The 26,975-nt window shown below is 37.5% G+C and overlaps 1 protein-coding gene across 22 annotated transcripts in view; it reads left to right on the plus strand.

Moving 5' to 3' along the window:
* NRXN1 (neurexin 1) overlaps positions 1-26,975 on the plus strand; it is a 747,071-nt gene that overhangs the window by 496,758 nt on the left and 223,338 nt on the right. For all 22 annotated transcript variants that reach the window (XM_086743374.1, XM_086743376.1, XM_086743383.1 and 19 more), the window contains one exon: positions 18,835-19,016. In XM_086743374.1, the coding sequence (XP_086599500.1) occupies positions 18,835-19,016 (182 nt within the window). The remainder of the gene's footprint in view (positions 1-18,834; positions 19,017-26,975) is intronic.

The raw sequence follows: 26,975 nt of genomic DNA on the forward strand, positions 1-26,975 counted from the left end.
GCATAAAGGGGCTCATAGAGTAACTTTTATTTCTTTGTCACATTTTCTTCCTTGGTTATCCTGTCTTGGGAGCAAAAGTAAATCTTGTATCTTAAAGAATCATAGAATAGTTTCAGTAGGAAGGGACCTTTAAAGGTCTACTTCAACTCCCCTGCAAGGAGCAGGGACATCTCCAACTATATCAAGTTGCTCATCCAACCTGGCCTTGAATGTTTCCAGGGATGGGGTATCTACCACCTCTCTGGGCAACCTGTTCCAGTGTTCCACTGCTCTCATTGAAAAAAAAAAATAATTTCCTGATGTCCGGTCTGAATATACGTTTGAATACGTATTTGAAAACCATTACCCCCTGTCCTATCACAACAAGCCCTGCTGAAGAGTTTCTTCCCATCTTTCTTATAAGCCCCATTTAGGTACTGGAAGGCTGCTATAAGGGCTCCCTGGTGCCTTCTCTTCTCCAGGCTGAACAGCCCCAACTCTCTCAGCCTGTCCTCATGGGAGAGGTGCTCCAGCCCTCTGATCATCTTCATGGCCCTCCTCTGGACTCTTTCCAACAGTTCCACATCCTTCTTATGTTGGGGGCTCCAGAGCTGGATGCAGTACTCCAGGTGGGGTCTCATGAGAGCAGAGTAGAGGAGCAGAATCACCTCCCTTGACCTGCTGGCCGTGCTTCTCTTGATGGGGCCCAGGATGCGGTTGGCTTTCTGAGCTGCAAGCATGCATTGCCGGCTCATGTTGAGCAGTACCCCAAATCCTTCTCCTCAGGGCTGCTCGCAATCCATTCTCTGCCCAGCCTGTATTTGTGCCTGGAATTGCCATGACCCACATGCAGGACCTTGCACTTGGCCTTCTTGAACTTCATGAGGCTTGCATTGGCCCACCTCTCCAGCCTGTCAAGGTCCCTTCTGGATGGCATCCTTCCCCTCCAGTGTGTGTCAACCGCACCACACAGCTTAGTGTCGTTGGCAAACTTGCTCTATCTCACTGTCCAAGTTGCTGACGAGAATGTTAAACAGGGCTGGTCCCAATACCAACCCCTGAGAAATGCCACTCGTCACTGGCCTCCACTTGGACATCGAGTCATTGTCCACCACTCTTTGAGTGTGGCCATCTAGCTAATTCCTTATCCACCAAGTGGTCTGTCCATCAAATCCATGTCTCTCCAGTTTGGAGACAAGGATGTCATGCGGGACAGTGTCAAATGCTTTGCACAAGTCCAGATAGAAGATTGCACAATCTTCTTGTGAATCCTGAAAATGTTGGATTTAGTTCTGTTGATGTTACTGTTGAAGAGATCCAGTGTGATTCTAATCCAAAATTTTTTGTATCCTTTCTCTTATTGATGCTGTGTTTATACCCTATGCTGTCCCTTAAACCCACACCTGATCTGTGCATGGAACTGCTCTTATGCAGGCTTTCAGGGAGTCAAGTCACATAAGGTTAAAAAGTATCAGTTGCCAATATCATCTTGTGCAGTGGCAGAGAATCAGGCCTGGCCTTCCTGTTAATTGCACTGCTATTTCTGTGTTGGAAACAGTGAAGACAATTGTTCGTGTTTGTGAGATGTTGAAAAGCAAACTGCTATGAAACATAAGAATGCCTCATTATTTGAAGTGGTTTAAAACAAAATTTGGAGTTCCTCCTTTATTTTTTTAAGGAGTCTTTAGGGTATTTTGGTGTCACATATACAAATTTTCATTTCAGCTATTAATTCTGAAAATCTACTTTTTCGTATTGAAAGATTAGATTCTCTCAGTTTTTGATACTGTAAGATTATGAAACTTTAGGAAAGATTCCTGTTCATGAAACACATGACATTTTTAATCTCTGCTAAGATTATGTTTAATGCAGATATGAATAACTCAAGTTTGGGTCTACAGACATCAAGGGGTTTTAATAGGAATTAATAGCAGTTGCCATTTAAGGAAATAGTCTTGTGTTTTTCTTTTTCATTATAGTTCTGTTTTAACAATCCTATGGCTAATTTTCATGTACAGTCAAGATTCTGGACATAGATGAGTCTGGATTTCTCCAGAAAATGTAAAAATTTTTCTTCTGAGAGTTGTGATTTTTTTTTCCCTTGTATGCTGTTATACATCATCTTTTGTTTATCAAAAGGTAATTTGAAGCTTCCATTCCGTCTCTTTTAGTATACAAGAAGTTAGTAGCTTAAGGACACTGATATTGAACATCAACTGTAAGGTCATGTATTTTTTTCCTCAAGCAAAAGAGGGAGAATTGTTTGGAGATATGGCCTATGGCTCTGAGAGCTGCTCACAGTTTCTGCCACATTGTTAGAAACCAAACAATTTGTCAGAACTCTTACAGATTAGGATTAGAAGAAGGAGATGATGAATGATTGATATGTGACTGAAGCCCTACTCTGAGTATATCACTTTATCTGTAGCACTCTCATTACAAATGATTGCTGAATGTTTTTTCTATTCAAGGTCAATGAGAATAAAAAACTGCATTTGCTAATCAGATGAGAACTCCATCGCTTTGTTTCAGAGACCAAAGCACACATAATTTTTAGCTCCAAAAGTCATGCAGTTTAACTTCATAAGGCTAATTGGAAAGTTTGGTTTAAAAAGAAATAAATTAGAAATGTATGTTTTTAAAGGTAGTAACAAGAAAGGTGCAGAAAGTGCTTCAGCTTTGAACAGGGTAAAATATGTTGAAGAACTGATTAAATGATTTTTAAAAAATGCCTATTTTTACTTAAGATATTTTCAACCCAGGAATATATAATAAAAGAGTGCATAATCAATTACGCACCCATTGTGCTCCTAGAGTTAAGGGTGCATTTGTGTTTCTATTACAGTCGTATATTTTATGAGATGTTGGTTATCATAATTGGTTCCAGATTGAAATGTAACTTGAAAGATTGAGACCTGAAATCACAAGTTATATATTTAGAAATGTATTCTGGGACTTGCTTAAACTACTGTGGTTTGTTTATGGTATCCTGGATTCCCAAGGTCCCCATTAAGGTTCATGGTCACATTAAAGGCAGTTTTGTGTAAACAGGTAAGTAGGCACGATGCTCATGCAAGTAATTTACAGTCTCATGCCCTCAACCAGTGGGCTGTAATTTATATAGATGCTTAATCCCACCAGATCAGGATCTGTGAATGTATTACTAACTGAAGCATGAGTCTGAAGTTCCACTTAGGTATACTGAGGTCTTTGTGCTCACTGAGAGCATAACGATGAGCATGTCTATCCTGTATCCAGAGGACCAACTTAGAGATACTTACTGGCAGATAGGATTGTTGGGTGCTTGTTCTTTGATCCTCAGTTGTGCAGGCTGTCTCAGCGGAAGCAAAAGCCTATTCCAAATCTCTGCATTTGACCTCCTTCCTTGAACGTGCTCTGTGATGCCTCTGCTACTGACTCCACTCTTGTGTGGAGCAACATGAGGAATGGTGTCATATGTCATGTAAGCCAAAAAGACATGCTGTTTTTCAAAGCTGGGACCTAATTCACTTGAACTTTGGGGCCAAGACGTAAACTAAGCAACAAAGCAAATTGTTTCCATTGTTCTAGGCTCCCCACAAAGCTCTTTGGGTTATCTTTGGCTCATGGTATGCTATCTGCTACTTTTCTGTAGCTAAGCAGAACGTCCTGTAACGAATGTCTCTGTAACATTCACTAAGAGTCCTTCAGAAAAGGAGGCCCCGTTCTTTTCTCAGTTGGGTTTTTATTTTGAGGTGACTTTGTTTATTTCATTTGGGATTGCTGCTTGCTTGGACTGAAGAGAAATAGGCTCAAGTTGTTGTTATTGCCAAAGGCAGGACAGGTTCTCCATACCTTGTTCTGTTCCTACCTCTATCTTGAGGACAAGGATGTTGATTTACCCTCACCGTCTGACAGTGTTATATCAGGAACAAGTAATAGCTTTGAGAGCAAAGAACTAAACTTCACATTGATACATTTTCTAAATTATTACTTTCAAAAATGAGCATGAAAACAGTTTCTCTTGCAGCACGAATGAGATATTACTGTTGCATTTGGCCTGAGGTATTTATGATTTACTCCACAGCATCAAAACAAAGTTTATAAAGAGTTTGTCTCAGAGCCTCAAGTAGTTATCCACTTGCTATTGAAGAAGACATATCAGATACTAAGAGATACACAGAATTTTTATATACAGAGAGACAGCTGTATATAAGGGACTGTGTTACTAGAAACATGTCTTTTCATTCTGTTAGAATGTTGAAAAGCTTTTTATGCTATGCATTAATTCTTGCAAATTGCTTGCCAATTTAATATCAGCAGTATCTAAACAGTAAGTAATTGTGTATGATAATGAGTGCAAACTAATTTACTGGAATATGTTAATATTCACAATGCACTTTATAACAGTGGGGTATTAAAAAAATACTAGTCTCTTGTTTAACTGCAGTGTTTAGGTTGCATTGTTACTACAAATGCTAGTAAAATAATCACAAAGCTAGCCTGTCATTGAATAGCCATCTTATTGAGACTCCAGTGTGTGTGACCAAGGAATATGTAGTGTCCTTTGAGAACTAAACAGGATGTGAACAAAACCTTCTAGGTTTAAATAATGAATCATAATTTCTGATTGACGTTCATTAGATGAACATTTATAAGACAGACAGAGAGCCTTCTTTCCTTTATGACTTGCAAAACTTAATTTAGCAAATTTCAAGTCAAATAGCATACAATGATTTTTTAAATATTTGGGTGTCTCTGATGGATTTACTCTTTGTGTGAGATGTAGAAACATTTCTAGAAATGCTTTATGTGAATCTCTGAAAGAAATACTGTAATGCAGGAGTTCTCAAAGTTTCCAAGTTAGTATGCCTTAGCTGATTCTGCAAGACTGGTTTTTAGTGTATTTGAGTCATTGTTTTTTCCTTCTTTTCTTGAGAAATGTTCTGCTTTGGGTTGAGTTGGGGTTTTTCAGCAAACTCAAATGAGTGCTTGTTGAAAAACTGATTATCTCTGAGTACATTTCTGCACAGAATAATCTTGCACATGCATTGGTATTATTTATAGTTTTGAAGGGTTCTTAACATCTTTGTTTATCTTACTGTAAAGTGCTGTAAGGCTTCCCAAACTATTGAAAACTGATTTTCACTTCAGGAAAATAAAAGCAACCATAATTTTCTCCAGCCATACATTTGGAAGTGAAAGGTCTGCACAGAATCACTGCTCTAATTAGGCTGGGTTAGTCTTCAGAGGGTGATTAACTCCTCCCCTTTCTTGCATACACAGATGAGCTAAGTCATAGCTAATAGTACTGGCATATGAAGTGTCAGAGTTGGCACTTGAGTTAGTCCCCATTGAGATGAATGAATATCTTACATCCCAAAACTGTTTTGTCAGGTTCTCTCCAAACGCCGTTGTGGAATCCAGTGGTTAAACCATGCTCCCTAAGTATTAAACTATGTAAAACAGTGAAAAACATAAGATGCATATTTTTCACTGCAGCTCTTTATCCTCAGAAACTGGCAGTGAATTGTTGCTTGCAAACAACAGTATAAGGACTTTCCAAAGAAGAATGATAGCAATTATCATAATGACAAGGCATGTAGTGTTCTTGTGCCAGACCACAATTGGAAATCTATTATGTAGTAGAACAGAAAGAGGTAGGAAGGAAGTGAATTGGCCCAACCTGCCTCGCCCCTGTTAACTGTTATTATAATGGTCTAATAACCTTAAAGATTCAAATACAGCTGGATCTGTGTACCCCTATTAAACACTGTTTGTTTAATGTGCAAATCTGATAACATAAGTAAACATTGATGTCCCAAAATCAGCCCTTGGGATAATGACTAGGAAATTTTTCCAGATAGAATATAATTTGTAGCTGCTTACTGGTTCTTATTTTTGTGCTTGAGCCAACCAACCAGATATTTTTACATCATATTCCTCTTTCATCTGATGCTTTTCTGAAGGTTAGAGTACATGCAATAGTGGTGAAGATTAGCTTTGGTTTTAAAATTTGATGGTTTTAAAAATTAGTTATTACTCTATATATCAAATTAAATGAAATCTCATGAATTTTTGGCCTTGCTAATGCATGGAGTTAGCAAGATAATACAATGCTACAAGACTGCAGTTAATATGTAGCCTGCTCACCAGTCCTTCCCTTTGCCAGATCTGCCTCTGAGACGCCTCTAGCAACTAAACAGCTGCTTCAGTTGTGGATCTATGTGCTTCAGGGAGGCTTAAGCTCTGTGTTTTTCCAAAGATTTAATATCTTTCATTTAATTTCATTTTTGTTAGAAGAAGAATGGTTGCTATTTTTGCATTTCAGGATGTAACGTCTCTAAGAAACTATGCTCTTTCTGTTTTTCTTCAACTGTACTCCGTGTATGTCTACTTGAAAATGTTCAGAAATGTTACCACAACACTGTTGTGTCAGCTAACTATTAGTAATTGAGTAATTAGTAGGAGAGCATGTATGCCACACAACTTCTTACTCTTCACTACCTTTACAGACAAACAACATCAAACTTTATTGCACGTTGTCCACAACTTGCTGTTTTCAAAGGGGCTCCATCTCAGCAAACTCTAAGTTTGGCAGTGTTGCCAGTACCATCTTTCTGCTGCAAGTAATAGTAGCATCTTATTATAGTCCAGCATCTGACATCCTTGTTGTGCTTGTATTATTTTTCAGTGAATTTAACAGGATTTGCAGTGACCTTATTTTCAGCATGTTGTGCATTTATTCTAAGATAAATTTTTGCTACTTTTTAGAGGTCTTTAAGCATTGCAGGATTTCTCTAGAGTAAATTATGCACAATTTAGCAAGGAAGATAATATAAATGTCACTTAAAAATAACTAAGTTAATGCAAGATAGGATAGCTGGAGTATTGTATTAGTAAGAAAGCCAACAAGAAATAAAGACTTTAGCCTAGAAGCATACAAGACATTTGCAGCCAACTTCCTGCCCATTTTAACATAATTAAATAACTTAAGGCCAGCTATTTCAAATGTTTGTATCTTCATTTAAAGAATAGGGGTTTGTTTTTTAAAGGTTGCCAGAAATGTTGCAACATTTCTGAGAATCAGGATATCGCTGTAGATGCTTGAATAAAAACATAACTTCAAGCACTCTGTTTTGCATGAAATAATAACTTTTTTGAAAATTATTATATTATTTCTTTGAAAAGTACATTGCTGTTTGATGGACCTATAAAGAGAAAATTTAATTTTGGATTTTCTTCTTTTGGTTGGCCTATATGCACATCTGTGCAGAGCTACTTTTGGGGGAGATGTTCAGATCCTTGTGCATTAGCAATTGTCTTCAACTTACAGGCCTCCCAGTTGAGTCAGCAAGCTTGAAAAGTCCTAAGAGCTCAAGTTACTTGGCTTATGGAATTTTTAACTTTTGTCAGATATCCATTGAGTTTGTAAGGTCCCTGGACTGGAACCACTGAATGATTTCACATAGGCCGCCAACAGATGGTAACAACATTTGGTCTCTATCAACTTGCGTAGTATTTGAGCTAATGTCCTAGTTTCTGCATCCTGTTACAAATCCCATCAACTAACCAACCCCTTAACTGCATTCATTTTCTATGTTGGCACAACTAATAAACCACAATAAGCAATTCAGTGCACGTGCAGTCCATTTATTTTAATGGAATTTAATGTAACAGCGGTTAAATTGAAGTATAAGGCCTTGACATTTCCTAATGTAAGGAGTGTGGGGACCAGAACAGTCCTATTGTCTTTGAGTATTTGAGTTTACTAATTTCAGTCTGATAACGCCTTTACGTTCTATCTGTCTGGAATTATTTTTCATCTCATTGCCTTCTCATATGTGTTTCCTGACAATGCAATTTCCACTTTTCTAGACACTGTTCAAGAAATTTATCTTTAACTGTATGTTGACAAGGTTGTAGGAGGAATAAAAACTTGCCTTAATTATAGACATTTGACTTTTAATTTCCATCTGACTTTTTGGCAAGCTTTCAGAAGCAGACACATTTTATCCTTGTTACCTTTAATAGAGTTATAATGGATTAAAATGTTTCATGTTGACTGCAGTATGACATTTAAAGCAAGCTTTGATTTCAGAAATACATCATTTTCTAACTATTTATATTACATAAAGGTGCAAGGCAATAATAGGGAATTACTTGGCTTACATTTCATACAGAAATGTTCTAAATTCATTTTGAACAGCCATCCATACTGGAAAAGTGATAGGTAATAGGCAGCCAGTAAAATTTTTAAACTGAGAGATTCTGGGGAAGAACAATATTTTTCTTTTACCAGTCTGTGTCAGATTTGCATTAGAACGACTGTACCCTTTAATAAAATAAATCATCATTTTTGTATAAATGAACATGCAAATGAGATCAACAAACTCCAGAACTTTTTTACAGTGGACATTTAAAATATAATCAAAATAATTTTACAGAATTAGTGCCTAAATACTATCAAGTCTATTGACATTCAGTAAGTGAACTCATGTTTTGTTAATAAGTCAGGTGAATAAATGCTCTAATTTCTAGATTCTCTTAGAAGTCCTTTAGCTCAGCTAGCTCTTGCTTAGCTAAGGTCCTTCTCAAAATTATATATATTTTAAATACAATTGAAAGTTCATAGCTTGATGTGCCTACTCAAACTGAGTAGTATTTTACTGCAGTTAAGTGAGCTAATCTAAATCAATGGGGTCATTTGAGATGTAAGATGCTACTTGATTTGAGTAAAGATATTAGAATCACTCCAGTTGGAAAATCCTTTGAAACTTTTGTTTTAATCATCTGTGTCATTTTTGATGGTAAGAATGATGCTAACTTGTAATACTGATGCTAAGCTGTATAAGAGTTGTCCTTTATAGGCACACACATCCATTGATCCATTGTCACAAGTTTTAGTTGTTAGTCCCTGAGTGATCCTATCGAAATTAATAGAGCTAGGTATCCTCATTGTAGATAAATATGGTATATTTTGGCTTGAAATATTAATCTTTTGTTCAAAAATGTTTTTTATTCCAAAATGCTTTTTTTTTTTGTTCCAAAATGCTTTTTTTTCCAAAAGCAGCAAAAATAACGAATGCTGATTTTTTTTATAGAATGGTGCCTTCTTTTAAATGTTACTCTCTTTTACTGCAAGAATCCAATAGTTTCTGTTCCTTTTTCTTCCCAGAGCTCCTGATGACACTTCAAATGTGTGGCACCATTGTCTGGCTAGTGTAGCACACTAAGTGTATTATCTGACCCACCAATATACAACTACCAAGTGCCCTACAGGCTACTGCCAAGCAAAAAGTATAGTGGTTGAGCTCTACATATTTGTCTTTTACATAGTCATTGATTTTCATTAAACTGCTAAGAGTAAATTTTGTTTGAAATTTCTGCTTACCCCTCTTACAAATTGGCTGAACTTGACGATTAGATTGAAAAATTATTGGAGGCTGAGCAAGGACAGTGAATATGTTGTGTAGCTCCATAAAGTTATCCTCCAGAGAGAAACTTTCTTTAAATAAGACTTCACATTTGAAACATTAAAATTAGAACAGCAATTGGAACTGGAATGGAGTATTTTTTTCTCCACTTTATTATGGCATGTAGTGTAAAATATAAACAATGAGATATAAAGCACAGAGATGGAAACAAGGAGGGTTTGTATTTGTATAGCACCTTTCACATTTAAAGGGTCTTAAATAAGTGTGGCGATCTCTCCACATGGGAAAAAACATTTGTCTCTTGCATTACTAGGAGAGATACGATGTGACCTAGTTCAATAGGATATTAGGAAACACTTCTTTACTGAAAGAGTGGTCAGGCATTGGAACAGGCTGTCTAAGGAAGTGGTGGAGTCACCATCCCTGGAGGTGTTCAAAGAACGTGTAGACGTGGCACTCGAGGACATGATTTAGTAGGCATGATGGTGTTAGGTTGACGGTTGGACTTGATGATCTTGGAGGTCTTTTCCAACCTTAAAGATTCTATGATTCACAGAGAAGCATTCCACTGAGTTCTCAGCAGATGCAGAGAACTAACTAGAATCAGATCATGCTTCAGTCCAAGTGGCTGAAGCCAAAGGTGGAGTTACATGTTTGTCAGTACCACGTTTGAGCCAGTAACCAGTGTCAGGTTGAGCACTCCTTTTAGTCAAGGGCCTGTTGCCAGAAAGTCAAATTATGGGAAAATCCCAGGGATCATTTTAGACAGGTGAGAATCTTATTGTGTCACCTACAAAGCATTTACAAAGTCATGGTACTGTCCAAATACCATTGCCAAAGACTGAAGGAAAGGAGGAGTAAGAAAGGAGCAATTTTCTGTTTTTCTTTTTTTTTTTTTGTTTTTTTTTTTTGTTTGTTTTGTATGCATGTGCATATGTGTGTAGAGGGGGAGCGTGATGCTGAACTGATTAAGCTATCTATAGCAGCTCTTGTGGTCTGAGGAAAAATCTTTGCTTCCATGTTACTGCCTTGAATCTGCAATAAATGTCATTGCAAAGGCCAGAATGCTCAGCTTGAATTGAGACTGTGTTGTTCTGTTATCACCTAGACCTTTACCTGGAGATAGCTCTTGGGGATAGCTGAATATAATAAACCATGCACAGCACTGTTTTATAGATCTTTGTGAAAACTTGGATGTAGTGTGATGAAGAGCCTCATAAGCTCTGATAAAGCAAATCCATGTCTCTGCAGTGGTCTGGGAACAGAAGTTCTATAATACAATGTGAAGTCTTGTTTCAATTAATAGTAGCTACATAGCATGGTTTCTATTTATCAAGGAATGTAGGAGGCTATGTTTTATCTCTAGCTGTTTAATACTGGCATTGGCTAGTTGATAGATAAACTGGAAGAAGCAGCAGACAGCAGCAATGAGGTGAAGGCTCTTCTGTTTCAGCATGTTTTATATACTGGGGAAACTGTTTTGTTGGCTTATTTTAATTAATTGCTTCAGCTGATGATTGAGATGGTCAAGGTCATATTAATCTAGTTATTGTCTGGGTGAACCTAGGGTTCAGTTCTAGATTACAATCAGCACAGTATTAACCTATGCAGAGAGTGCAGATGCCTGAGTAGTATCATAGATAGAGTTGGAAGTTCGGACATTCAACTAGCAGCAGCCAGTGTGAATGTGATGTGGCTTCTGTCTCTCTTACAGAAAAATTGAATTTTAGAGCTTAGCTGTAGCATAGTGAAAGGTGTGTGCTGCAGAAGGCTGACAATAGGCAGATAGACATTTTTGGTTCTCTTTATTTTCATCATCTTTACCTGTAGTGGCAAGATGATATCATTAATGAAGATACTAATAACAAAACCCAGCTGGTTTGGTCAGTGAGTCTTCTTACAGTTACTATGGTAGAATGGAAGATCAACAAATTATGGTATGCAGTTTGTGATCTTACAGTTGACAAATGTACCAGCATCATAAGACTGCTAGCGACAGTCATAGTTTGAGCATACAGTCAGATTGGTTTAAGGACCTAACTAGAAGTTGTTTTGAGTGGCACTCAATTTCCAGGAAAATTATGACTGTTTAAGGTTTTCCAAACTGAGTGTGGTCAAAATAACAGCATAAATACACTCCTAGACCCTATTATCCATTAATTTAAAAGGAACCTGGCCAGACAATTAGACATTTCTCCATTTTTACCCCTATGGCTCAAGCTTTTTGGAGAGCTAAAGACAACAGTCCATTTGAAAATATTTTCCTTCCCCATCCAATACATCTCTTCTGCTGTTAAGTAGACTGTACTTAGAGAAGCCTGTTGTCATTGCAGCAAAGCAATTACAATCCATATTCAGGCTCCTGCCTGGATTACTGGGAGAGAGTGTACTGGGATGCCTTCAGGAAGCGTTCAATTTAATCTGATCTTTAGTTTGAAATATTTCTTCCAGCAGTTCTTCCCATCTTCTTCCCAAGGTTAACCCTAATGGCCATTCCCTTCTCACCGCAGCTCTGTGGCATATATTCTTTGTTCTGTGTAAGTAATTAATAACACATTACAGTCTAAGAAGAAACACACAGAAGAGTTGTTTTTTAATCCACCAAACTGATTATTTCAAAACACTCCCCTCTCTCCCCGGCATATCATGTTTCATACTTGAAGCATTCCTTTCTTTACTTACTTTAGAAAATCTGTACAAATCTATGTATGGACATTTTGTGTACTTTTCCCAGACTGGAAGGGACCTCAAGGATCATCTGGTCCAACCTTTCTTGTAAAAAACATGATCTAGACAAGATGGCCCAGCACCCTGTCCAGTTGAATCTTAAAAGTGTCCAATGTTGGGGAATCTACTTCTTCCCTGGGGAGATTATTCCAATGGCTGATTGTTCTCACTGTGAAAAATTTTCCTCGTGTCCAGTAGGAACCTTCCCAGGAGTAACTTGTACCCATTACCCCTCATCTTTTCCATGTGACTCGTTGTAAAAAGGGAGTGTCTATCTTCTTTTAGCCACTCTTTAAATACTGGAACATGATGATAAGGTCTCCCCAAGCCTTCCTTTCTCAAGGCTGAACAAACCCAGTTATCTCAGCCTTTCCTCATATGGCAGTCTTCCCAGTCCTTTGATCATCTTTCTGGCCCTTCTCTGGACCCTCTCCATCCTGTCTACAGCTTTTTTTTTGTATAGCAGGGACATAAACTGAACACCATATTCCAGATGTGGCCTGACAAATGCTGAGTAGAGTGGAATAATGCCTTCTTTATCTCTAACGGTGGTTCTCTTGTTGATGCAATCCAGCATCCCGTTGGCTTTCTTTGCTGCAGCAGCACACCATTCATATTGAGCTTGTTGTCCACCAACACTCTCAGGTCTCTTTCCACAGTGCTGCTTCCCAGCTGGATAGATCCCGGTCTGTGCTGCACTTCTGGATTATATTTTCCCAGGTGCAAGACCTTACACTTGTCCTTGTTGATCTTCATAATGTTCTTGTTAGCCTACTCTTCCAGCCTATCCAGGTGTTCCTGCAGGATGGCTCTCCCTTCCGAAGTATCCACTTCCCCACTCAGTTTGATATCATCAGCAGAGTTCATCAGGGTACACTTGAATTTATCATCTGGATCATATATGAAGATACTAAACTGCATTGGGCCCAATATTAATCCCTGGGAGACCCCACTTGCAACAGATTGCCAGTTTGAGAAGGAGCTATTTACCACCACCAGTGGCTTGTCAGCCAGCTCCCCACCCACTGCACAGACCACGTGTCCAGACCGTAACATATTGATTGCTCTAGGAGGAGGCTGTAGGCAGCCATACTGAAAGCCTTGGGGAAATCCAGGTAGACAGTGTCTACTGCTTGTCCCACATCAGCAGAGCGGTTACTTTGTCATAGAAGTCAATCATGTTTGTTAAGCATGATTTGCTCTTGGTGCATCCATACCAGCTTTTCCCAATCACGTACTTCATTTAACTTGTGATAGCCTCCAGGAAGATTCATTCCATAACTTTTCCAGGGACTGAAGTAAGACTGATGGGCCTATAATTTCCTGGATGCTGCTTTAAGCTCTTCTTGTAGATAAGGGTGACGTTAGCCTTCTTCCAGTCCTCTGGGACATCTCCCAATCTCTATAACTTCTCGAAGATTATGCAGGGCGGCCACACTATGTCATCAGCCAGCTCTCTTAACATCCTTGGGTGGACATTGTCAGGGCTCATCGATTTGAGGGATCAAGCTCCTGTAACAGTTCACATACCAACTTGTCCTTCACTGATGGTGAGTCTGTGTTTGGATCAACCTGGATTTTTGGTCCCAACAGGGCTAGTAAAGACAGAGATGAAGAAAATGTTCAGAATAACTGCCTTCTCAGCATTGTTGGTGGCTAATTCACCTCTCCTATTTAACAGTAGGCCAATATTTTCCTTCTTTTTTTTTCTGCTTGTTGTTTACATGCCTGAAGAACCCTTTCTTGTAGTTTTTGACATCTCTGTCCAATTTCAATTTGAGCTGAGCTTTTCTAACAGCATCTCTGCACACCCTGGCAATGCCCTTGTAGTTCTCAATGGGTATTCATCTGCTTTCCCATCTCTGGTATGCCTTTCTTGGTTTTGAGTAATCTCAGAGGCTCACAGTTAAGCCAAGCGAGTTTCTTGCTCCACCTATTTCCCTTACCTTTAAAGGGGGTGAACAGTTTTTATGCTTCCAGGAGAGTGTTCTTGAAAAACTCCCAGCACTCGCTAGCTCCTTTATCCTTCATGGAAGCTTCCCACAGAATCCCTCCCAACTGAACTCTGAGTGAGCTAAATTTTGCTCTTCTAAAATATAAAACCTTTGTCTTAGTACTAACCTTCAGCATGCTGAGCAAGATCCCCAACACAACAATATTGTGATCGCTGCAGCCAAGGCTATCGCTAACTGAGGTATTACGAAGCAGGTTTTCTCTGTTTGTGAGTAGCAAGTCCAGCAGCGTCTCATTCCTGGCTGGCTCATCTAACATTTGTATGAGGAAGCAGTTCTCTACGCATTCCAGGAACTTGATGGATGACATGTGAGCTGATGTATTGTTCTTCCAACAAATGTCTTTTCTGGAACTTCAGCTTGGGCGGAATGAAAATATATTGATGAAAATGTAAAAAGAAGTATTACTGGAGATTCACATGCTCCTCTGAATGTAGCAAGTGTGGTGAATGCCACCATATAGATATCTGTGTAAATGTATGTATATATATATGTATATATTAATATTGTAAATTCTTCACTCTTGGTAATTAATAGCAGCCTGAACAAATAGTCTCACTGGATTCAGCAGGTTTATCAATGCAAGTAATTACTTACCAGTGGGAATAAGAGGATTCATACTGTAGCCCAGAATTAAGTAAAATACTGATAACATACAGAAGGAAGAAAATTACATTATTGGGTAATTTCTCTTTATAACTAGCAATGCTTACCCTTCGTATTTTTAAATAATAGTTAAAAATTACTTTACTGTTTATGAAATGGCAGCTAATAGTTTTCATTATTGAAGTTTACAGGCTTCAGTCTTTAGTTTTCCAGCTGGAGTGTGATGGAATCATAGTTCACTGGGGTCCAGCACTCACGCAAAGCATTGTTTTCACTTAATCAGAATCTGAAACCTGATGTTTCAGATTGAAATGTTGAAAATAAACATTAAGTTACTAACGTTATATGTGGAAAATAGAGTTATGTACCTTACTCTTCGGTGCAATATACCTTAAACACAAAATTGGGATGAACATGAGGAAGGTAGATTTGTTCTTGATTTGAGCGAACTATTAAACTACATCAGATGTGACTTCAGAGCAATAAATATTGAAAAGTTTTGCAGTCATACACAGTAATATACAGTAAATGGATACTAAACAAAATATTTGTCTGCTTAATACTGTATAGGTAAGCAGATGTCCTTGAGTTGCTGCCAGGCTGTGCTGAAAAGAATGCGCTATTTCATAAAGATAAATTTTGCAAACAAGTAGGACTTGAGAGACCCAGACCATTAAAAAACATTACTGTATCTTGACCACTGGCGGTTTCTTACAATAGGAGCTATGCTTTCGCGGTTAAGAATTTCAAAGAGCTGCATGGACATTTTTCCTAAACATTGTGTAGATACAGGGACACATAAAGAATTATGCAGTAAATTCTGCGGCTGGGAGATATAACTGGCATGTTACAAACTCTACTTACAAGTACTGTGCTGATGGCATTGCTATTCTTGACATTCTAATTCTGCTGCTTTCAATTCTCTTGAGATGATAAACCCCAAACAACACAGTGCAGTGCCGTAAGCTAAAAGAGAGAAGGAAGACGACTGGTTTTTAGTGACAATGTTCTGAAAGAATGGCAGACACGTTATAAGCTTTGTCAGACAGCATAAAAGCCTTTATGGAGCAAATGAATTAGGCTTCCTCTGTTATTTCTTAAGAGATCCAAAATTCATAGTAAGCAGGGTGGTTTCGCACAACTGCTTAGTTTTTAGCTTTTAATAGTTAATAGGAGGTTGGACTATAAGCTGAGATCAATCCCAGAGTAATAAATTTTACATTATTATATTTGTCTTTCTTGAAATATAAACACTAGAGGACCTATTCTCAAATGGCTTCCGACCCATTTTTTTTCATAATTAATACAGGAAATTCAAAGAACGTGACTCCCTGTACAGCTTAGACAGAGGCAGATCAGCATGGATTAATTAGCTTGTTACCAGACACACACAGTTAGTTTGAAGAGCTACAAAATGGACAGTTACAAAGAAGGAAAAGCTTTGCTATAAAAAAAAAGTAAGCCACAAGTTATCATGGATAAAATATAAGTTTTTTAACTTTGATGTTTATTCTACATAGTTTAAGATTTACAGCTGGATTTATCCAGCCTTAATGACACTGACCTTGGCTTCAATGCAGCAGCAGTATGGAATGAATTGCTCTTCACTGGTTTTTTAAAGGGCAGTATTTAGCAAAGAATTGTGACAAAGATTCACTCTGAATAAGAACAATAAGAGTCTCTCATTGTTCAGATCTGGAGATTTACTTCTGGGTCATTGTATTCAGTATGACTGCACCATGGCTTGGCAGGCTTTTCATTGTTTTCTATATTGGGTAAACACATCTGTTACAACCAAGAAAAGGAGAATTATGCACTCCTACTTAAATCTTATGTACTATTCTAACAGTTTCATCTGTGACATTGAGATGTAAGGATTTGTTTTTTCTTAGCCTTCTCTTTTTTTTTTGTTGCTTATAAGAACCTCGTTTGTGACCTGACACAACATTTTATGAAGTCAACAGAAAGGCTGTCACTGTTTTTAATGAGCTTTGTATCAAGCCTTCAGTTTTTCATCAACACAGAATAAATCCTTCCACTACAGACACCAGTGTGACATATACTGTATGAAGGTCCAAACTCTGTCACTTTTCAATTGGGTCCAGATTTGAAATCCACACTAGCAGCAAAGAGAACTTGGGGACCCTCATGAGTGGTATTACGTGTCTCACGTGTTCTCGTTTTGACATGTACTAGAACTGGAGATTCGGACATCATTACTGAATAGCATGCAACAGATTATTGTGCATTTCAGAGCACCACATATGAGGAAGGCAAGGATGGGAGAGCAGGAGATGAGGTTTTTGTCGCACAGACTCCTAAACCAGACACCATTTGCCCATGCCCATTATCGAGCTTTCTTAAGGCACAGGCCCTATTTTCACTGCTCTTGCACAACTCTTTACAATGATGATAAACCCTGATTTCAGTTGGAGTGTAAGTGAAACCTTAGATATCAGATCTGTTATCGTGTTCATCTTTACTAAAGAGAGTTGACAAGTTTTCGTAAAACACATTCAGGTTGGTATTTTGCCATCAAATGAAAAGCCAAGAGATCTATTTGAAGCACAGTGCAATCCTGCAAGTGTGCTGATATAAAATGAGCTTTACAGTTTTTTAAGTGCTGTGCACAATGCATAAAATATTACAAGTTGATTATACTGGAAAAACCTAATTAGTAGATATGTAATTCCATAAAGGAAAAGTGATGTTAGAAATAAATATATGATATATTTTCAAAAAGACCAGGTGACCTTTTTGTTTTGAGACTAATACAAAGCAGTCTCACTCAGCTGTAGAATAAGATTTTGAGACGTCTGGAAGTTGAAGGAGTGGTGTAACTATACAGTCCTTCTTGTTTTCAGCTTTAAAAGTCTACACGTTCAATGAATTTTAGATCTTTTTGTATGCTTATAGCATTTTTGATCCTTCTTGAAAGAAAGTAAGAAAATTACAATTATGTTGTTATGCACTATGTCCCTACGTGGACATAGGAAGTACGTACTGAGAGTATTGGATGGAATAAAGTGAATTGCATTGAACAAAATTGAGAGTAGCCACACAGTAAACCAGCTTAGAACAGCTAGTAAAACTAGATATCTGTTATTTACCATGCACTGACATATCTCCCTTAGCTTTGTCCTGTCTTCATAGAAAAGAAGCAGACAACTTGTAGTAACTTTACAAATGAAAGATCGAGTGCATGCACAATTTGCCTGCTATATGCTGTTGTTAGGGTACAAGTTTTAAGTGGAAAATGTCCAGATATGCTGCTATTTCAGTTCAGAGGAAATATGCTGGTGGTGAAGTGAAGCACCTGAGTGCTAAGTGGTTTCAGATTACAACACTTGTTTAAAACAGATTATAGATTTTGTAAGTGCACACTGGAGATAATGTGCAAAGATTTTCACTCTTATAAGTTATACATTGAGTGTTATGCAAATAAGCCATTGCTTACTTACAAGGCAGACTGGTATCTTTTTGTCCTAACATTACAAGTAAAGTGTGTTTCCATTTGTTATCCCCATTGTCACAAGCTGATTAACCTCAGATCCACAAAAATCTTATCTGAATGTATTTGTCTTGCTTGAACGTCAGGTCTTGCTTCACTGGGCACGATGATGTACCATTTAGTGTGTGTCATTTTCCTTGTGTAAATAAAGAGCTGCATTTTTTTTTTGTCAGTCATGAGATAACTGGAATTACTTGATTTCTTCTCCACATAGGCCCAGTTTAGGAAGCATTTGGTTCAACTCATCCCTACTCTGCACATCACAGAAACATATTCTTCAAGCATATGCTTAGGAAGTCTCTTGAACAGATACACATATCTGAATCAGAGCTATGGTATTTTAAGTTACTGCATATGCAATTATGTTACATTCTGTATTGATTACACTATATAAAAAGCACTAATATTTCACTTGCTGCAAAATTTTCAGAGATAAAGACCCCTTCATGTTGAAATATAGTCTTATTTAGTTCTATGAATCCATTTGCTATACGAGAACATCCTGATTTTTGTAGAGCATATGATTTCAATGTGGGTTTGCATTGGTGCAAGTGAGCTAATTATCTTTATTTCTGTTTTACAGCGGGAACAACATATATCTTTAGCAAAGGTGGTGGACAAATCACTTACACATGGCCTCCTAATGATCGGCCAAGCACTCGTGCAGACAGACTGGCAATAGGGTTTAGTACTGTTCAAAAAGAAGCTGTGCTGGTGCGAGTGGACAGTTCTACTGGGCTCGGAGATTATTTAGAGCTGCATATCGTAAGTATTATTAAGAATGCATGATGTTTCTTCTTATTTTGATTGTTCTTATATTTGTGGGGTTTTAATTTATTTTAATGTAAATACAGCAGTTGTTAATTAATCTTTTCGGAGCAATAGTGAACTAAATTATAATGGCTTATAGTATGCAATACTGTACAAGGTCTCAAACATTCTAAAAATGCCTTTTACTTTATGCAGTGCTACTTAATATATCTTTTCAATTAAAAATCATACTATGATACCTGTACGGATATAGCAGTTTACTGAAACCTAATTACATAAAACAGGATTTAGCAATGTCAGAGGAAGGTACGTTAATCCTGGAGGATTTAGTCTGGAATCTGCTAGGTGAATTACAGTGCATCACAATTGACTGTGCTTATTATTAATACTAGAATTTATCCTCTGATTTCATCATTCCTTTGTGATGATAAATCATAAGCAGAAAGTAAGATTGTCAAGCTAGGAAGTCTAAAAAAGTAATTTCAGCTGCCTTAAAGCAAATAACTAGCAATCAAAATTGAAAGCATCTGGATTTTTATGGCAACATAAATAAATGATCAGTTGAGATAAACATAACTAGGGCAGTATAAAATTGTGTTGTTTAGATTAGTCTCAACTTTATTAATATATTAGTTTGATTTTGATTTAAGAATCACTCTACTTTCAGGAACAAAAGAGTTCCTTTTGAATTAAATTACTTATTGATCTATAACCAATTACACTTTTACCCTCAGAAAACATTCAGCAGTGATCATTTTCAGAATTAGAGGGAATTACAGTATTCAATCTTTCCACACTCCTTATTTCTGTGAAGGCACTCTTGCATTGTGGAGCAAGGTGATTTTTTTTTTTTTTAATTTACTGCCTTGGGTAAATAAACAAAGAAAGAAGACCTTAAATAAAATTCAGAGGTTGTCTATACCTTTCTCTCACAGTGAAACACACAGACAAAATGGCTGGCTAGTATTATACAATCTTAATTTAAAAATGTGAAAAAAGCAACTTCTCCCAGGTGCCAGAAAAGCCGAGAGCCTACATTTTTCAAGGCAAGTATTGTGTTACTGAAGAGAATTTTAAAATTTTCTTTCCAAAGCTGCATCTACCATCAAGAACCTAGTTGTTGTTTGCCCATTTCTTTGCAATCTAAGACCAGGTCTATCCACTGCGGTCAACAGTGTTACTTTCTTCACATAGTATTTTCTTTTTCATGAGCATATTAAGAAATGTTTTTCCTGTAGTTTTTCTTGTGCAAAGCATTTAACACTGCCCTGCACGACATCCTTGTCTCCAGACTGGAGAGACGTGGCTTTGACAAACAGACCACTTGGTGGATAAGGAATTGGCTGCATGGCCACACTCAAAGAGTGGTGGTTAACGGCTCAATGTCCAAGTGGAGACCGGTCACAAGTGACATATCTCAGGGGTTGGTATTGGGACTAGCCTTGTTTCGCATCTTTGTCAGCAACATGGACAGTGGGATAGAGTGCACCCTCAGCAAGTTCACCAATGACACCAAGCTGTGTGGTGCCATCCACACACTGGAGGGGAGGGATGCCATCCAGAGGGACCTTGACAGGCTGGAGAGGTGGGCCCGTGCCAACCTCATGAAGTTCAAGAAGGCCAAGTGTAAGATCCTGCACCTGGGTCATGGCAATCCCAGGCATAAATACAGGCTGGGCAGAGAATGGATTGCGAGCAGCCCTGAGGAGAAAGATTTGGGAGTGCTGTTGCATGAGAAGCTCAACATGAGCCGGCAATGCATGCTTGCAGCCCAGAATGCCAACTGCATCCTGGGCTGCATCAAGAGAAGCGTGGCCAGCAGGTGGAGGGAGGTGATTCTCCCCCTCTACTCTGCCCTGGTGAGACCCCACTTGGGGTACTGCATCCAGCTCTGAACCCTCCAACCTAAGAAGGACATGGACCTGTTGGAGTGAGTCCAGAGGAGGGCCACAAAGATGATAAAAGGGCTGGAGCACCTTTCCTATGAGGACAGGCTGAGAGAGTTGGGGCTGTTCAGCCTGGAGAAGAGGAGGCTCCAGGGAGCCCTTATAGCAGCCTTCCAGTACCTAAAGGGGGCTTATAAGGAAGATGAGGAGAAACTCTTCAGTAGGGCCTGTTGTAAAAGAATGAGGGGTAATGGTTTTAAAATAGAGGGAGGTAGATTCACGGTTGATATAGGGAAGAATTTTTTTACACTGAAGGTGGTGGAACACTGGAACAGGTTGGCCAGAGAGGTGGAAGATGCCCCATCCCTGGAAACATTCAAGGCCAGGTTGGATGGGGCTCTGAGAAACCTGATATCCCTGCTCTTTGCAGGGGGGTTGGACTACATGACCTTTAAAGGTCCCTTCCAATCCTAACTGTTCTATGATTCTGTACCTGAAGTCTATCAAAATCATAGTATCTGTGCAATCTTGTGTCTAGCCTTGATTTATCCATTTTAAAACAAACATTGCATTCATTAATTATGAGTTGGCGATCAAAAATCATTGCCTGGTCATAAGTTTTCTTTTTTTTTGTTTGTTTTCCCAAATAATGTTCTTATACCCGTGCTGTAGCAACAGATGTTTAAAATAAAAGAACTGAGAGTTTTCAATGGTCAGAAACACTACCACTTTTGTAGGGATGAGAAAAATAACCGATTTTACTTTACCAGTCTTTTGAAACTCCTATGAGGCAGCAAAAGGGCTTCTATTATCATGCTCTGAGAGGTGATCCTAGCCTCCTCCTATTGTCTTTGCAAGAGACTTCAGGAACCTCCTTGAAGCCTGCTGTGCTTCAGAGCAAAATCTGTCATAACTGTTCAGAAATTTAACTGGAGCGAGGTCTGACCTTCCAAGGGCTGCTTCTCTTTAGTCTGTCTCTAGCTTGGAGACACTAAGGGATTGACCTGAAATCCTGAGACATCTGGCAAGGATTTTTTTACAAGTCATCAATGTTAGTTAAAGCTTGGAAAACTGCTAGGATATAATTTCCTGGAATCTATTTCAAAGAAGGATGGTATTCAAAAGAAAGTTGAAAGGCAGTATTTTCAAAAGCACTCGTGGTACCAAAGAACATCTATCTTATTAAAGTCAGAGGAATTGTGGGCACTTCTGAGATTCTGAGAATTTTACCTGAGATCTATTTTAGCTCAGCAAGATATTGTGAAACATCATGGTTATAAAAATGAAGAAGAACATAGAAACAGAGAGGCCTATGTATATTTCATGTATGAAAAATCATTTATTGGATCGAAGTTTTTTCATATCGGCAGCTATTGCACTAAACTAGCTGTAATAAAAGTAGTAGGAGGATTGTGTCATTCAAACTTCCTTCTTCTACTGATGTTGAGATGCCACTAAGAGTGTCTTGTCTACTAAATAACCAGAAACATGCAAAAGCTGTCAATAGGGGAAGGAGAAAAAATGGGAAGGAGGGAAGAGTCTAATTCTGCATGTTCTTTTGCAACTCACCTGCTTGTATAATGAATATGCATGAGCAATAAATGCCTGTGTACATTGAGATGCACTGTATATGGATAACTTAGCTGTGTTATATCAACTGCAACATTATAACATGGATATAGTTGTGATTTAATTATGCTGGGATTTGGTTTTACAGTATTATAGAAACTGTTTCTTTTGTTACTGAGCTTCCATTTTACCCAGGAGGTCATTAATCGCTCAGATCCTTTCAGTGACAAGATCTGACACAGATGTGTGTCAGATTTTAAGTGTATTTTCAGCAGAATGGTGCCAAAGAAAGTTCCACATAGAACTATTGCTTAGAGTTAAAAAAAATTAAATCTTAGTCCTCACTAGTATTTTGGGGAGGGTGCTTGTTTGGTGTGAGCTATGAGGTAGCTTGCTTTTAACCTTTTTCATTCTGGAAATGGAAGAGGAAATTATGAGTTTGATTAGGGTACTTCATTGTGGGCTTTCCCTCTTTATTATTCTATTTACTTAAAGACGATGTAAACCTAATAATGAAATCAAGCTCATAACAAATTCTGATTTGGAAAATTGCTACTTGGTCATCTGAGTCACAGCTTTAGTGTTAGGTTAGGAACACATTTATTTAAAGTAATCATTTAACCTCCGCAAATAAGCATTGTTAATATGAAAAACATTTCAAAAATGTGTAATCTGCATTGCTACCAGATGCTTAACAGTTCCAGTGCAAATATTTTGAATTCCAAGATAGGTTATTTTAAAACTCCACCTGTACTGTAGTAGCTTAGATATAAAGGACTGGTTATGTGTACGATATGTATGCATCTCTGTGCTTCAAGAAAGGGATGTTAATATGATTTAGTCATCCAGAGTTGCAGCAATTAGTTTTCATAGTTGTCACTTGACTTCTGTTATGGAAGTGAGACAGTCTCTTGTGCAGTCTCTGCTGGGAGATCTAGTTCAAGAGGAAATAGATATCATGCCTAAAAGTCTACTGCCTCTTCCTTCTCATGCTGACAAGTAAAAGAAGGACAGGTAGCTCTGAAAATTACTATAATCCTCCTTTTCTTCCCTTTCTTTTCCGCATGGTCCACATCCATCTCCACGCCAAATGGAAAAAAGGAGGCAGCTTATTCATGCAGTATTTGGTTAATCACCACATGCACTTCTGTGCTTGGCTTTTTCACTGATTTCTAAAGCTTGTAGGTAATTCTATCAGTGTTCCCATCTCTGCTTTTCTTCTCTTCCCACCCTCTTCTCCCAAGTCATTAAACAAAAAAGTAGATAGATAGATATATATGTCATCGTCTTTCACAAGCATGGTGATGTTGCTGCTTTGAGTTTCTAGCTTTTATATGGTGAAGAACAAAGTGAAGTCAGACAAAGATGTTGCCTCAGAGGCTAAGAAATCCTCTTAAATTACTCTTTCTGGCAATTCTGGTAGAATAGGAAACTGGCATTCTCCTGTGTGGCACAAGTAATATTTGCTCTACTAATGAAGACAAGGAGGATAAATTACCATCAATAGACTTAAATCACTTTAAAAATTATTTTAAATACAAATTATACCATGGTTTTGTCTTTAATTGTTAAAATTAAAGACTGTAAACTATACTAAAGTGTAACATTTTGTGTGCCTAATGAAAAGAGCCAGCAGTTTCTCTGTCTTCTTTGTTTGTGTCATTTGTTTTAAAATTGAAGTATTTTGGGAGCACAAAAACAATGTGCTGTTTTTATGGTTACAGCTGATTTTGTAATTGAGAAGAAATTTGTATGGGAAATAAGTCCAGCAGACCATTTTAGATCTTACAGCTTTTTTGTTCCAGAAAAGACACCGAGCCTACAGGACACTAGCTACTAAAACTTAACTGGGCTCATTTCTATTATCTCAAGTGAGGAGAGGAATTAGTAATTTACCTCAGTTATAGATAGCACAGATCTGCTGATGTAGGTGAAGTAATGAAGATTGTTCTGATAACAAACATCCTAGGATTTAAAATAAGGAATAAGGCAGATGTGGCAGCATTTTGAACTTTGTCCTAACCCTCTTCTGGGGGAAGCTGGGGAAAACCACCTTGTAATTCCAGTGAGAGAAGAGTGACCATCCTACCTAGGATATAGTAAATGTACAAAAATATAAAGAAATTCAAGTCAGGGTAGATTGTGGTCGACATTTTTTTTTTATTTCATTCTCTCTGATGTTATTAGGAAAAATAATTATAGAGAAAATTTAAACCAATAATATTAATACTGTCATGGGAAAGCACAGAAAACTATTTTAAAAGATGTGGTAACATCTTACCTGAAAAAGTATGGTATGATTAAGGACAGATAGTATCAATATATGCAAGGTGTAACACACTTAATTAACCTGAAATACTCTGAAGATGCAGCATTACTGGCATGATAGATTAATCAGTATTGTGCTTATATTTCCAAAACATGTTTTTGAAGCCTTCAGAGTTATAATTAATGACTGAGGTGAAAGTCTTAGCAGAGGAAATAATGTATGTCTTAACGAAAATTGGGTTTTGGATCATGAATAGATTTGGTTTGTGCTCTTTGTCCCAACTATTTATATACGACATCTATTAAAATACATATTGTGGGAAAAGCATTTTTCATTTGAAACTTCCATGAGGAAGATGTGGGTAAAAATGAAGTGAAATTTTTTTGGAGTTTTTGTCAGCTTTGGTAGAAAAATTCTCTTAGTTTAAAGGGAAGTTAATGCTTCCCCATTTTCTGAGCTATTTCTTCAGTTTTTGTATATGACGTATTTAATTTTTTGTAAACTAGAAAAATATTTAAATGAAATGTTGACTTCTGTGGAAAAAAAAAATGATGTCAAGTGGTTTTGATTTTCAGCTTTAAGTTAATGGAAAATTCTGCAAAAGTCCTCTCAACTTTTTTCCTACTCATTTTTTTTAACTTTTGGCAAATTTAAAAGGACTGTTATTTCCTCCTCCCCTCACTCTGTCTCTTAGTTATACGTATGCAGTGTTCTTCTGCACCAGACTTTTAAGAGCTGACTATGTTAGATTCTGTTGTGCATATACATAATATATGGATAATTTTAATTTATGCAAATATAATGACCTTCCCTTGAGTGAATAGAAATGGTAAAACTTGTGTGAGGATCAGACTTCTGTATTTGAGTGTAACAGAGAAAAAAAATGCAGAGTCTTAAGAGAAACGAATTTGTTATTCTCTTTTGAATACTTCGTATGTTTTGGGCTTAATGCCTACTGGAAGTCAATTGAAAGATTCTTATTGACTTAGTTGTATTTGGATCAATGCCTAGAGTGTTTGGTATACTTTCAGTGAGATTGATGGTAGAAATACCTTTGATTTTAGTATTGTGTATTGGAACTAATGAATTTCCCCAGGAAGCGTTTAATAATATTTTAAAAACATATTCCCAGGATAATGTTTCTTCTAATAATCATCTCTCAAATATGGAGTTCCTGATTATTATTGTATGTGTATCTGTGCAGTGCAAAGATATTGGTTAGGCCACTGGTGGCTCGTATGTGCATGAAACAATAATGAATTTAAAATCAAATTATTCATGTGCAGGAAGGGCTAAAAAAAAAGCCGAATGAGGTTTCAGAAATCTGATATTTTAGAAGTGCTGAGCATGCACAGCAGTGGCTAAAGTCAATGGAAGCTGAATATAGTCAGCACCTCTGAAAGTCAAGCCATCGTCATATCAACTAAGTGGGCATCAGGGATCACTCAGGAGCCCTGGAAAGACTTTGGATCATTATGTGCATCAGAGTTGTGATATTTAATATTCTGCTACCTTGAGGCACAAGAAAATTTCTTAAGGCTGATGTTATCTAATCCAGAATCCTGCTACTATTTGATATTTCTTTATTATGCTTATATACATGATTATTAATGATTTTTTTCCTCAATGTATGTGTCTGTAAAATGCTATAGGAAGTTTAACTGTTGTGGGCAGTGATTGCACTTCTCTTTGGGGAACAAAAAACTCAGCAACTAGACTATGTGTTAATCTTTACACTGAAGAAAAAATGTCTATGAAAGGATTTCCAGACTTGCTTATGGGTTTGAATAATGAAAAGGAGTGCAATCAAAAAATAATCATTTATGGGACTAGACAGGCAGGTGAGAATGCAATTCAATGTACACAAACATTAAGTTAATTAGAATGGGAGAAATGAATTAATCTAGGGAATTTGTGCTAAATGCAGCAATCATTTACCTCACTGATCAGGTTAAAGGTCTAAGTTTGTAGGAAAGAAAATAAATAAATCACTGAAATGGTCAAGCCATGCCTTGAAAACATGCAATTAAGTTATTTTTTTGTATTAGCAGAGACATAGATTAAAGAAACTCTGAGAAGGCATTTTATTATATAAGCTGTTCGTTAATGCCTCATCTTGAATACTCTTCACAGTCTGCTATTGCACACTGAGCAACAGTGATCTGTTCTTGCCATAAACAGCCTGAGAAAAGGTTATGGAAATGTGCTAATTTTGGCACAGAGCAGACT

Source organism: Chlamydotis macqueenii, chromosome 3 (genome assembly GCF_036417535.1).
Source record: "Chlamydotis macqueenii isolate bChlMac1 chromosome 3, bChlMac1.mat, whole genome shotgun sequence".
NCBI lineage: Eukaryota > Metazoa > Chordata > Aves > Otidiformes > Otididae > Chlamydotis > Chlamydotis macqueenii.